The following is a 15,342-nucleotide window of genomic DNA, read 5'->3' as shown; positions in this document are numbered from 1 at the left end:
TAGGCTATCCTAGTCCCTAAGATTAGGTTCCATTACGATACCCAAATGGAGGGAAAGTTGGGTCGTGACAATATGGTTACTTGGATCTGATACAATCAAATAAAAGAAATAAAATGAGAGAGTCTTACTGGTGAAAACCCACACGGGCATCGTAAGGCGATGAAAAGCAGAGAAATTGAAAATGAGAGAGCCTTGTCAGTGAAAACTTGAAAAGAGCACTATAAGGCAACAATGAGAAGAGAAATGAGAGAGGTCAGTTGGTGAAAACCCACAGAAGGCGGCATTGATCGAAAAGAGGATCCTCACAATCATCAACATCAAACAGAGTCCTGGTAAGGTTCCTCAGTTTCCATGCAAAGTTGTGATGAATTTTTTAGAGTCGGACGGCTTACACAGATCAGGCATCCAGTCCAAAAGACATGTCATGTTCATTGAAGCCCGCATACACTCTAGATAAGTCCTTTGTTCTTTTCCCCGAAAGGGATACCTCTCGCCTAAATTCATTATCTATTCCATTATTTATTTTTTTATGAATCCCTTCTGGTCTAACTCTATTCCGAAACTAAGACAAAGAAAGGATGGTTAGACTGATTTACAGGGCTTTCGTTTGATACGAGCTAATGTGAAAAAAAGGCACCCAGTCGTTAGGGGCATCAAGTCGACCTCGACTGGTCATGGAAGCCTATGCTTCGAAATTAGAAACTCTTGGAAGGAGAAAATCAAATTGAAGTGCCTATAAAGGCAAATGAAGTTGAAAAGGTTGAGTCCCACATGGCTAACCGTCTCGGCAAAGGTTTGAAAAGCCAATGTACCCCAAATGCTCTAAAATTGAAGTTAGAAGAAAGAAGCCAGAAATGAAAGGCCTATAAAGGCTAAATAAAGTTGGAAAAGGTTAAGTCCTACGCGGCTAGCCGTTGCGATAAAGTTTGAGGAGCCAAAAGTTCCCCATTACTTCGAAGTTTAAAAAAAAGAAAAAAAAAAAAGAAAAGAAAAACAACAAGTTAGAAGGGAAGGGCCTATAGAGGCAAAATAAAGTCGAAAAGGTTGAGTCTCATCGACCAATCATCATGGCAAAGTCTAGAAAAGCCAGAGTTTCTCCAGGATCAGAAATGCAATCGGTATTCAGGAAACAACCAGCTGCAGATGAAGGGGGCCGAGATCAAGTGGTTGAAATAATCAAGGCCACAAAACCAACCACCGTTTCAAACTGATAAATTGTTCTTTGTTTGAAAAATAGGAAACAGGTGCAACGCACCAGCAACCATGCAAGAAGCAGGTGCTACCAAAAAGAAACTGCGCAAGAGCTAAAAAATAGTTTTGCACAACAACTCCAAAAAGGGAAGTCTCCTCCAAAATTCTTTCCCGCATTTACTCATTCTATGAAATTAAAAAAAAAAAGAGAAAAAAATGATGATGAAAATGAAAAAAAAAAAAATTCCATGTCATGGTAGTAGAGGGTCTCCAATCCCTAGCTGCATTTTTTCCAACATAGGGTCTCATTCCCTAGTTGATGCCGGTATAACCAGATGGCTTTTCTAATATAGGGTCCCACTCCTTAGTTGATGCCGGCATAACCCGATGACTTTTCCAACATAGGGTCCCACTCCCTAGTTGACGTCGGCATAACTCGATAACTTTTCTAATCGAGGGTCCCACTCCTTAGTTGATGCCGGCATAACCCGATGACTTTTCCAACATAGGATCCCACTCGCTAGTTGATACCAGCATAACCCGATGACTTTTCCAACATAGGGTTTCACTCCCTAGTTGATGCCAGCATAACCTGATGACTTTTTCAACATAGGGTCTCACTCCCTAGTTGATGCCGGCATAACCCGATGACTTTTCCAACATAGGGTCTCACTCCTTAGTTGATGCCGGCATAACCCGATGACTTTTCCAACATAGTGTCCCACTCTCTAGTTGATGCGAGCATAACCCGATAATTTTCCAACATAGGGTCCCACTACCTAGTTGATGCCGACATAACCCGATGACTTTTCCAACATAGGGTCCTACTCCCTAGTTGATGCCAGCATAACCTGATGACTTTTCCAACATAGGGTCTCCACTCCCTAGTTGATGCCAGCAAAACCTGATGCCAACATAGGGTCACCACTCCCTAGTTGATGCCAAAATAGGGTCTCCACTCCCTAGTTGATACTAGCATAACCTGATGCTAGCATAACCTGATGCCAACATAGGGTCACCACACCCTAGTTGATGCCAATATAGAGTCTCCACTCCCTAGTTGATGCCAGCATAACCTGATGCCAGCATAACTTGATGTCACCACTCCCTAGTTGCTGATTTTCCAACAATAGGGTCTACAATCCCTAGTTGATTTCATTTTAGATATAGGGTCTCCAGTCTCTAATCTCTTTTTCCCAAGGATACACAATCTTGATTTTTATTGCTTTCAATAATGAATTAGTATAGAGTTTTGGTTATAAATAACTAATGAAATTTTCCTAGTGAAAACTAGGGCAGAAAAACTTCGTTTGTTTGTTTGTTTTGGTGTCTAAGCAGGTTTTACCTCGAGGCACAGGGTTCGAGATGACCAAAAGAAGGAGTCTTAATCCAAAATAAAAGAAAAAAGAAGAAAAAGAAAAATAAAAAGAAGTGAACTTAAAGTGCAGAAGCGGAGAAAAGATGTGGACTGCTCAAGACGTGATTGAAGTCACAAGCTTTGCATGTCCTGCCTTGATCCGAGAAGTTGAAAAAGGAATGAACCAGCACCTGCAGCTGAGAAGCATCAAGACTTAGATCAGAGTCCGCATGAAGAACCAACCAAGACTCAAGATCAAGCTTCAAAAGACTCATAGATAAAAATCTTGTGACTCGTAGCTAATAGGCTTAGTTAGTCTTTTTAATTTTAATTTTGATGTAATAACAGGACCACGGACCGGAGCCTCGACGGAACCTCACTCGACTCTTGAATTCATCACTCCTTCATTCACGTCTGAACTACACGTGGCCTGATTCCTTTATAGCCAAGGATATGTAGGCAGCTCAAATACCAGAGCTCGGTCACATTCTCCTTTCTTTTAAATTTTGGTCTCTCTAAATAAGGGTCGGGTCAAACATGTCTCATCGTTCTTTGTCAGAAAACTCTTCGTATTTCCAGTCAAAGAGGGGCAGTTGTAGACATATAATTTTTTACCCTCCCCGAGATTTTACACATTTTAGCGTTTAAATACTTAATTTAGGTCTAATATTGCTATTTTAACTAGTTTTGACTCTTTTACTTTATTTTATCACAAAATAAAAATTACAAAAATATTTTTTCTCTTATTTAGCTAATTGATATTTTATTTAGTTACTTTTGGTTTATCTACCTTTCATAAAATTAAAAAAATATACAAAAATAGTTTCACTTTTAGTATTTAGTTTTATTTTAATAGTTTATTTTAATTAAGAGTGATTTCTATATTTTATAAATACATTATACTTCTTAGAATAAGATTTGGAATTTTAGCTAAAAGAGTTTGAACAACCCCAAAACTAGTCTCATATTTAAATTTTCTTAAGCAATTTTGGACCCACCCAATTACTCTTGGCCCAATTCAGACATTAGCCCATAAATCCAAGCCCAATATCCATTAAACCCAAAAAATAACCTAATATCCTAAAGTTAAAAACCAGATATTCTCCAACACCCTAACCTAGCAGCTAGGCACATACAAGAGAAAAAGGGAAAAGTTGGGCGCAACTCCTTTCTTCGAAGAACGAACATAGCAACAGAGAGAGGCGAACTCTTCTTCTTCCTTGATAAAAAAACTTAGATCTAAGAGTAGTAAAAGAAACGAGCAGTTATAGAAAAGGAAAAATACATTAGCTATGTTTTATTACACTGGAGAAATAGCATACCAAATACCATTTTTCATCCATCATAATATAGTCATGTGAGCAACTTGAAACCATCCAAGCACCACCGTTGCTCACCCCAAATAAATCAGTTGCGAAACACCGTTGTTAGCACTCCAAAACCACAAGTTCATTTGGCCGAAATCAGCCACCAAAAGTCTTGTGTCCACGAGCATTCTACCATTTCATTGTCCCTGTTTTCAGTTTGAGCTTGGGGGCGTCCATACGGGATTTTCGGTCCGGATTCGTGAGCTTGAAGACACTGTTAATGTGCACTTGATTTGGAGCTCTATTGTTTCATAAAAAAGGAAGATTCGTCAAAGACTTTCGATCTGGGTTTCTGTATTTTCACATTCAGAAGTTTGTTGGTTATATAAGAGGTCAATTTACCCTCTTCTCTCTTTATTTTAATATCGTTCTTGTGAATCGAAATATGATGCTGGACTTTCTCTTATTTGTTTGTTGTGAATCGAAATATGCGCACTATTTATTTTTTCATTTTATGATTGCAATTCTTAAATCTTGATTGTTGCGGGAATTTTCCGATCTTTGTTCTAAGATAGCTTCAAATTGATGTTTTGTTGGATAATCGCTATAACTTTGGTGATTCTCGTTGAAATTTCTAGTCATAAAGTATTTGTTCATACCCATGAGTATTGTATCTAGTAGTATGATTTTCTCTTTTCCTTTCCAAATAACATTTTTAAGCTTCATTAATATACTACCGGTCTATATTCTCGTTAGTTTTGGTTCAAGTTTGCCTTTGTCATTTTCCCTTATTCTTTTGGTTAAAACAACGTTAGTTGGCCATGATTTTAAGTAATTTCCATCACTTCTTCATAATTTATCAATTCCTTTAAGTGATCATCTTTAGCTAATTTGTTATCCATAATCCATAGCCTCACAACAAATCCGAAACTTAGGAAAACAATTAAATACATCGAAGTTTGCTTTAGGCGCGTAATTAAATCATCACGGCTATGGGTACGGTTCTCGTGGCATAATCATGATACATAATCCCTAATTCGGGTGTCCATTTCATGTGACCCGGCCATAACTTCAAATAATAATAAAATATACATGTTATAAATTGTGGGTACGATTCCCGTGACATGATTCGCAACGTGTACAAAAACAAACAAGTGTACGACAATTGTAACTTGTTTCAGAAATAATTCCATAAATAATTAAAAGCGGTATAAAAGGTAAAAATGCACAATAGGTTCTACATATGTAATTGATCAGATAATTAGGCCAATTATTAATAGTTAAGCAACCGTGCTAAAACCACGGAATCCGGGAATTCCTAACACCTTCTCCCGGGTTAATAGAATTCCTTACCCGGTCTTCTGTGTTCGCGGACCAAAAATAGAGTCAATTTCTTCGATTTGGGATTTAAAATAAACCGGTGACTTGGGACACCATAATTATTTAAAGTGACGACTCTGAATTTAAATTAATAATCCCATTTCGATTTATGTCACTTTAATTGGAAAAAACTCCCTTATATCCTTTTCGGGTAAAAATGAGGTGTGACATAGACAAAATACCGGGCGCCCCAAAACTCTTGACAAAAAGAGATGTCGGCCGGTTCGTCGAGCAACCGTATAGTGATAAAGCCACACCGCATACCATACCTAAGACCTTCAAAATGCCCCCATACTTAAAAATATACGATAGCACAACATACCCTGAGGATCATGTGACTCACTATGTCATCGCAGTAAAAGGCAATGACCTCGCCAAAGAGCAAGTAACCTCCATCTTTAAAAATGTTTGGCGAAACCCTCACGGGGGCGCGTTAATTTGGTATCCACAGCTGCCTGCATTCTCAATTAAAATATTCGAGGAGATGGCCGACAAGTTTGTAACAGCCTATGTTGGAGCCAAGAAGGCGGAGGCAAGAGTAAATGATATATTTGCCATCAAACAATCACCTGGAGAGGGACTGAAGAACTTCCTTAGTCAATTTAACCGCTTAAGGATGACCTTACCAAATGTGTCGGAAGGAATGGCTATGGTAGCTTTCCAGAACGGGTTGAACAAAAGAGGTTCAAGGGCGACCAGAAAGCTACTGAGTCGGCACATGAAATATCCCCAACCACTTGGGACGAAATACACAATGCCTATTGCGCTGAAGTTCGAGCTGACAAAGACGACCTAAATGGACCGACCCAACGGTTGACTTCAGTACAAGCTGAGTCCAGAAAGGATCAGAGAAAAGACAACAGAAGAGATCTAGCAGGTCCCCGACCCAACCTAGAAATACATCAACCATATGTCAGAGGCTCCCACATGCCGCCTTCTCGCCACGAGGAAGGCCCATCCAGGCCAAGAACAGGTACTCACCAAAATGAGAGAGGTATGCCCCCTTTATTATCTGCTCACATTTTTTATGTTTCGCCTTCTGAAATAGTCTACGCATTGGAGAAGCTCAGCCCAAAAGTGAAGTGGCCATAGAAGATAAGGTCCGACCTAAGCACCAGGAAGTCAAACGCCCTCTGCGAGTTCCATTAGGAACGAGGTGATAAAATCATGGACTGCATCACTCTAAGACAAGAGGTCGTGAACATGTTTCACCAGGGGCATTTGAAAGAGCTGATGAGCAACCGAGGAAGAGCCAACTTCGCTCAAGAATGCGAATAGAACCTGGGCCCACCCAAACCACCTTACCTGACTCGAATCATACAAATGATCATCAGAGGGGGCGACGGCACTTCGATCAACAACGTGAAGTTCACCACCACCCACAAACTGAAACGGTCGTGTAACACCCCAAAAAATTTCGAAGTGGTTTAAGACCATTAAGGAGATTGACAGGTGCTAATTATATTAATTCGGGTATGAACAAGACTAATAATATGAATGATATTAATTGATGTAGTTAAAGTGTCTAATGGTAGATATTGAATTGTGGGTGATATTTGGACATTTTAATCAATTGGAGCATTGGAGCTTAAAGGTTGAGGTAAGTTGATTAATACTTACTCTTCTTGAGGGATTTTCTCTAAAAATCATATATGAGTAATTACGTGAGTTGGTTTGTAAATATGCATCCGTACTCGTGGGGACAAGCAAGAGAGATGTCACCACCAGCGCCTTGAGAATATTCATCTTCATACCAAGCGTCTTGCTCGATCCTGTCCACTTCTTCTTCTTCCTCGTCGTCGCCGATCCTCAGAGTAGCTGGGTTATAACCACAGGCAATCCGAGCTGCACGCACCTTAGCACGAGCATCCACAAAATTAGCCTCAGGAACTCTCCCCGCCCATCATCAAATTCTTGAATATGTCCAGTTAAGCCTCGGCGTGGATCCATATCTTGTACAAGTTCCGCGGAACATCGGGGTAAGCAAAAGTATGAGAGGAGGACAGCTGAGCCAAAACCTGCGCCTTCTCGGCCTCAAGAACAACAATCTGATCACCAAGGTTCGAGACCTCTTTTTCCAGCCCCCCAATCCGCTCATCAAGTCGTGCCTCCATGAGCGTGGCCATCTCTATATCATTCGCTTGTTCATATCAGAGGACGCGTATTGAGTCCTCCAACGCGCCACCTTCGTCGAAGCCACTAACCGAGATTAACCGGCCTTCTCCAATTCCGCCATCCTCTCGATGACTTCATCACTCAAAGCATTAACTCTGATCATACACTGCTCTAGCTCGGCCCGCAAAGATGTCACTTGGGTCTGAAGATTCGCACACTCAACCTCAACTATATTGCTCAATTCAAGCTCCTCTTATTTGTCCCTGAGCGCCCCCTCAAGCTCGTTGCATTTACTGGTGACCTTCATAAGCTCATCATCTTTTTGCCTCAGATCGTCTCTGATATCTTGGAAATTACCACTCGTAACGAACCGCCTGCAGATCTCGCGGTGCTTGTTGCGGTACTCTTGGTATTTCCTTTCCATCTTCTTGAAAGTAGCTATGCAGCTCTCATCTCTGCAAGCACTCTCAATCTCCAAGATGATAGTCTATAAAAAAAGAACAGAAAGAGTCAATCTAAAAAGAAAAAGGAGAGGAGGAAAAGATACAAGGCATAAAAACTAGGAAGATCGAAAAGTTTACCCTCAAAGCGAGGCCAGCTATGCCCATTGACAGGGCGGCATCATTGAACATCGTTAAGGTCCTGCCTTCTGCATTAGAACAAAGGTGACACAAGGAGGGGACTACGTCCTCCGTGTTTACCAAAAGGTCATCGTCCATGGGGATTGGGATGGAACGAGAAAACCCTTCTAGCCTCATCTCCACCCGATAAATCCTTCATTATACCTCTGCACCTCCTCGGGATCGATATCAAGACCAATTTCATAACCGTCCTCGAGAATGTCCTTTTCTCTCTTCTCGATCGATGAAGGAACGTCGACCGTCCTCGAGGATGATGGCTCGCTCACTAGCACGACATCAGCAGCCTCAAACAGCCCTCAAATTCCATCTCCGACCTCGGGCAAGGGCGACCTTTCCCCGACCCCCGCGGACAACGACATCTCGGGTAGGATGGCGTCACTCTCCACTATAGCTATTGTCGACCCATGGTCATCCCTTGGAGAGTCCACTGCTCGGGTTACGCCGTTGCCCATATCCACCACTCTCCCTTTACGGGAGACCAAGTCTTCATCACTTGGCGACGACTCATCTATCAAATGGAGTACGGGAGAAGCGGGAGTCTCTACTACTGGAGCCGCCGATGGTTGACTCGAACTACTCAATGTCGGGGGATGAGAAGAAGTGATCGACTGGGTAGGCTTAGTTATAGCCGCAATATGAACAAAACCCGTAGCGACACCTGATTGGCGAAATGCTGGTATAGGAGCCCTCGCCCATCTCGAAGCTCTCCGACCTAACATCGAAAAACAAAAGGTTAGGTCAACTCTCCACAATTCAAAAAAAAGGAAATAACGACCCAAAGGTCGAAGCACCTAAAAACTCACCAGTCGTCGGAGGCTTGGGCCCGAACTTCTTGTAAAATGCCAGCCATTTACGGATCCCTATAGTATGAGGAAAAACCTGGCTAACCCAGTCATGAATGTCTGCAACCAACAGAGAGGGCTCTTTCTCGGCTGAATAATATATATATATATATATATATATATATATATATATATATATATATATATATATATTACACTACTACCGAAATAAGCAAAATGAACATTTGGGGAAGGTACTAACGAGCATAATTCCACGCCTTAGGAAAATTGTTAGTATTCCTCACCACGGACTCGGTCTTGACGTAGAAGAAGTTAAACTAGAACCGACGATTGGCCTATCGTCCATCTTCACCACCAGACTCTTACCTCCCTGATGACGAAGGTGTAACATCGTCCCCCTATGGAAACTGGGCACGTAGAGGTGTAGTAGATGGCGGATAGAGATCCCGTGGCTGGCCAATTCCGCATACTTCGTCAACATGAGAACGAGTTTATAAATATAAGGGGAAAACTGGGCCTGGCAAACACCGTAATAACGGAAAAAGTCCTCTGCCAATGAGGGAAAGGGAAGTGAATAACCCACTGTGAGCACGTGATTTTTGCCTTACGAAAACTACTCCAAAATAAATCAAAAATAAAATAAATTTCTTTTACTGTGTAATTTTTTTGAATTTGCGTGGTGTTAAATATTTATTGTATGTCCGTAAATGTTTACTTTGTCATAATAAAATGAAAATTAAAATAAAATACATGTTGCATGCATATAGGATTTAATTATGTATTTGAAAGATAATTTAAATAAAATCACCAAAATATGCATTTTGTTCTATTTTTTATATTCCACTATGTGATTAATGTTTTATCTGTATGTTGAATAGTTGTTATGAAGTGATTAATATTTTGTGTAAGGTTAAAAGTTGTTTCATAATTTTTGTTAGGATTTTTTAATGATAAATAATAAAATAGAATAAAAAAATAATAAGTTGTAAAATAAAAATTGGACCTGGATTAAAATCCAGGCCCAAATCAAATTACCCCCCCCCCCCCCACAGCCCAATCCAACATCCCCCTGTCCGGTCCAATTCGAACAAGCCTAAACGACGCCGCATGAGATACCTCAAATCTGAGCCGTTGATTCGTTGCAATCAAACGGTCCAGTTCAGCTTCTGCATAAATGAAATGACGACATTTAAGGGCAACTAGATCTGAACCGTTCATCCATCTTGATCCCACGGTCTTAAAAACTCACCCAAACCCGATCCATTTCAACCCCGGGTTGACCCCTTTCCCCAACTTAAATCAAACGATGTCGTTTGGATAAGTGGATTGATCTCAACCGTGCATCTTAATTGATCCAACGGATGAGATCAATCCACCCCACCCCTATATAAGGCCCAAGCCCCTACCCCGGCCCCTAACTGAACACCCCCCTCCTCTCACTGTTCATCATCGTCCCCAAACCCCACCCCTAACCCTAGCCGCCCTAGAATCCCACCGCCTGAAACCCGGCGGCATTGCCGCCGGTCACCAAAATAACACCCTAGAACCCCCTGAACATCCTCTACACAAATATGACCTTAGTTTCCTTCGAATCAGACCCCAACTCTTCGAATACTAAATCGAAGGTGGGTCTGAAAACTCAAACCTTTCCAATGGCTTCCAAAATAACACCATAGTATCCCCTAGCATGCCTCGTTATGGATTTGAAGTTTGTTTGGCTCGAATCAGTTCCGAGCTTTTCGAATCTTCTTTTGAAGATTCGGACCAAACAAGAACAAACTCAGATCCGTTCTAAACTGACACCAAATGACCCCTAGGCTACCCTCACCCTTGTGTCGTATTTGGTCCCCCTCGAATCTGACCAGAAATGGTTAAGTCCCAAATCGAACCTTCAAGAACCCTAGAAATACCAGACTTTTGGATTCTGTTCACTTCAGACGAAAGATTGAGGTTTAATCGACCTTAGTCAAAGTATTTTCAATAGAAAATACTTCGACTAAGGTCTGTTTGATTTCAAACAAAATCCGAAGCCAAGTTGAGTTCGAGTCTGATTAAAATTCAGAGGTACTTTTCTATTTCTGTTTGTGTATTCTGTATGTATTTTCGTTTGTTTTAATAACTTGTTAATTTTTCATATTTTTGTTTTGATTAATTCTGTCATCTTTGTCTCATGCCCGTCTATATGATCAAAATATGAAACTGTTTCTGTTGGTTGTGATTATTCACAATGTAAGTAATCGACTCGATTAAGTTCGTCGATTAGTTATATTATGAATTCTCATTTATGATAATGCTGATTGAAACAATCTGCTTCTATTGTTTTAAACTGATTACGGACAAATGTTGTAAATAATCAACTGATTAATACTCGTCAATTAAATCATGTTTGTTTACAAATCAGTAAATTCAAATGTATGATGTGTATGTATTGTTTTCTGAACAGGGCATTGTCAGTATATTGACAATGCTCCTGTGTGTGTTTGATCTTGGTTCAATGTTAAGTCCAGTCTGAATTGTTATAATAATTTCAGTAATATGTTGTTATGATTTAGTTCTGAATTCAGTGTGATTTTACAAATGTTGATTAGATGTAATTGTGTTAGAAGGTTACATTCTTAGTTAGGATTCAGTCTAAAACTTTAGGATTGGTTATAGCTGCTTAAACAGATTTTAAAATCTGTATTGTTAGATTCTGAATTTAAGGCAGTAATAACAGTAATTACAGTAGGAAATCTGGGACATTTTTTGGGACAGAATAGTGAGGGTAATGTGATAGAATAGTGGACTGAAAGTGGAATGTTGGTTGGCTATAATTTAAGATACTAATGGGAAACAAAGGGTAATGGGCTGCTGAAAAATCAGGATAAGAGCACTTGGATTTAAAGTATTCAAAAGCAGTTTTAATGGAAAACTTTCTGATTTTTAAAAGGAGAAAAGGGTCCAGGCAGCACTAGAAGGGTACATGACAGCCCTGTATAAATAGAGGGGGATTGGGACTGATTTAATGGGAGATTTTTGAAAGAGAAAAATTTGGGGGGAGCTCTTTGAAGAAAGAAAAACAAGGAAAAAAGAGAGCTTTCAAGCAGATTTTAAAAGAGAAAAAGATCAGTCTTTGAGAGAGAAAGAAAGGAGAGAAAGACAGAAAGAAAGAAAGGAGAAGAAAAATCAGATTTTAAGAGGAGAGTTTTAAAAAATAGGAAGAAGAAAACAGAAACAGAAAAAAGAAAATATAGTCAGAAACAGGAATCCGAAACAGGAAGAAATTGAAATCTGAAAAAATGTTATCCTCCTAGAATCAGTCCGTTGTTTGTGCAATTATTTTTGTGTGAATATTATTCAGTTTGAATCTGAAATCTTTCCCTCAAGTTCCTGTCACTGTTCATCTGGGTTAACGGGTCTTGTTCAGACTTGCTGTGTTATCGGTACATTCTACTGATTTTGTAATTGCTGCTACTGCTGAAATTTACTCCTTCTACCTTCATTTTCAGGTACATGTCTTTTAAATTTTATGTTGGAAAGAGATTCAACATGACTAATCAATGAAGCTTGAATTGCAATTTTGTTTTCCATTTGTCCAAGTTCATCAGTTTAAATTTCATTTTTTGTTTCATGTTAGTTAATTAGTAGTGAATTCAATTTGATAGTTATGAGTTAATTGTCTTACTTTGAAATTCGTATAAAGCTTTGTAATAATGTTAGCCCTTCATCTCATTAGTTTAGTCATGTTTGAACTGTCAAGGTAGGAAACATGACATAAAGATTGGCCATTAACTAGGCCTTGTGACGTTGTTAGTTGAATAAAGAATAGCGTGAAAATGTCAAAACCATATTGCTAGTTTATTCTGATACCTGATTTAGTTGTGGAAGGAATGATATAAGTTGTACGTTCTTATGTGGCATAATAACAGGTATCTATAAGAACCATTAGTGGATGGTAAGTTGAGTTGTTATGGCTCATTATGATGTTAAAGTGCTACGAATGTTTCAAGACATACAAATATGTGGCATGTAAGGCAATGTTGTTAATCAATTTGTATAATAATTCCCTCTCTTATCAATTTGATGCCTATTTACCATCCTAAATAAATAATTAGGCCTATTAGATTAAAAGCAAGTATATGAGAATAAGATGAGATATACAAATTGCAACACTTTATATCAACGACAATTAGAAATAGGACTTGCACTAAATAGAAATAATAAAAGTTCTTGAAAAATATTCTTCCCTTTATAAATCATTTTTAGTTTCATATACAATTCATTATTGGGCATATAGATATATATGTTGTATTTGCCGAAAATAGTGTTAATCATATTTTTACGCTTTTCTTTGAATTTGAATAGTCTGGCTGAATATAATTTATATCCGGAAATTATAATCGACGGGTAACATTTAATAAATTGCAAGTTCTTTTTCAAGAATTCAAGGGTATCTTAAATGGAGATTTCTCATGATATAAAAAACAATTTGGGGAAAAAGGCCATAATACTATTAACAAAGATTTTGCGCAATCAGGGATGCGTTCGCGCACCCTGATTATATTTTAAAAAAAAAAACAAATTCGGATTATGCGTACGCGCAATTTCGATCGAATATTTTAATAAAAATGATTTCTCCGCGGATGTCAAAATAATTTCATATAACCCGAGGTGTGCAGTTCATTATCTAAATAAAAAGGGTGATGATGTTCCTGATTTTATTTTTAATTTTCGAATATATATTTTTTATAAAAACTATAACATGGACAATTTTATTGTGTACACGTACGCGTGGCACGATCCCCGGTAATTATAAAAAGTATATAATACGAATATACGTACGTGTAATTCGTCCATATAATTGTAAACAATAAGTAAAAAGCGGTAGTAAAATCATGCAATAAAAACGTATTTAGTAAAATCAAGATAATTAAGCCAATAATAAAAACAGTTAAGCGACCGTGCTAGAACCACGGAATTCGGAAATGCCCTACACCTTCTTCCGGATTAACAGAATTCCTTACTCAGGATTTCTGGTTCGCAGAATAATAAACAGAGTCATATTCTCCTCGATTCTGGGATTAAAATTGGTGACTTGGGACGCCTTAAAATTCCCAGGTGGCGACTCTGAAATAATTAAATAAATCTCGTTTCGACTGTCCTTCAATTGGAGAAAATTCCCCACGCGCCCCGCGGGCGCGGTAAAAAGGAGGTGCGACAGCTCTGGCGACTCTGCTGGGGACAAAAAGTTACAGTGTAAACTGTAACCCAGAACCATTGGTTCAGGGTTTAAAGAATTCGAGCTTAAAATATCTGTGTTAATTAGCTTTATTTACTATATGATTTTCAACTGTTTATATGCTAATATGCTAAATGTTGCTTTTTACCGCTTTAATATTATTTGAATATATACAACTGCTACGAAACCCCCTTCTTTCTGAGTCTTCTGAATTTATGGTGTACACGTGCGCGTGACCCACCTTTCTGTTAAAGTCATACCAAATAAGACGGAGTTGGGACAAGTAACTAGGCCGGGCAGACTTTCGTGCTCCCGGTACATTGCCCCCGCTTCGGCTCAAACTGTCCGTTTGGGTAAGCCATGTTTAGAACAATCAACCTCAGGTTTTACACTTAGAATAACTCAGTCATGTACCGGATCCCTAGTAGGAACGAATATTTGCATCATATACATTTGGCCTTGGAGACTCAACACAGGGGTTGGGTCTGTCTAGGACAGGTGAACCCGAAACAAAAAGACCATCCTGATGCATCCTACTTACTACTTGTGCATTCATTTGCCTCGAACATGCTTGTTGACCAGCTTAAACGAAATCATGGTGAGAAGAGAGGAATAAAATGGGTTGTTTTTTTAAAAAAAAATAGTTTTAAATCTTGAAATAAAGATATTTAATAAATAAAATGATTTTTTTAGTGTAATTTTTCAAAAAATAAGTTTTGATTTTATTAAAATTAAATTTCAGATACAAAATGAGCACCACACAAAGCCCCTCATCCACGAGTACAGAAGAATTTCTCTTTCAGCTTCAAATGTGGTGGTATGATTTAGGCGAAGACGGTCAAAAATGGGTCGTCAAGCATTTGGGAAATCTCACGGACATTATGAAAGTTAAACCCCGTGATGATCTGATTGCGGCGTTAATAACCTTTTGGGACCCTGTTCACAATGTCTTTCGTTTCTCTGACTTCGAGTTGACTCCTACGTTAGAGGAGATAGCTGGATATGCTGGTTTTGACGGAAGTCTAAAAAATCAAAGCCTGATATTCACAAAGGCTCCTTCGGTACTTCGATTCTTCGGTCTTCTAAACATCAGCAGTCAAATCAGGAAAAGCAATGTCATCAATGGATGTTGTTCCTTCAACTTTTTGTATTCAAGGTTCGGAAAGTCAGATGGGTTCGAAATTCATGAGAAAGGCCATACTAACAAGCAAAACAAAGACACTTGGCAGATTCACCGTCACTTTGCCTTCATGGTGGCTTTTCTAGGAATCATGGTCTTCCCAAACAAAGAGCGAACAATTGATATTCGCACCGCGAAAGTTGTGCAAAT

General features: G+C 39.1%; 1 protein-coding gene across 1 annotated transcript in view; it reads right to left on the bottom strand.

Annotated features, from left to right (window-relative positions):
- Positions 1-8,287: 8,287 nt before the first annotated feature.
- Positions 8,288-15,342, bottom strand: part of LOC107767579 (zinc finger BED domain-containing protein DAYSLEEPER-like) — a 29,257-nt gene continuing 22,202 nt past the window's right edge. The window contains exon 5 of the mRNA XM_075245883.1: positions 8,288-8,703. Within this exon, the coding sequence (XP_075101984.1) occupies positions 8,288-8,703 (416 nt within the window). The remainder of the gene's footprint in view (positions 8,704-15,342) is intronic.

The sequence above is a fragment of the Nicotiana tabacum genome, chromosome 3 (genome assembly GCF_000715075.1).
Source record: "Nicotiana tabacum cultivar K326 chromosome 3, ASM71507v2, whole genome shotgun sequence".
Lineage (NCBI taxonomy): Eukaryota > Viridiplantae > Streptophyta > Magnoliopsida > Solanales > Solanaceae > Nicotiana > Nicotiana tabacum.
This window is presented reverse-complemented; position numbering and strand designations above follow the sequence as displayed.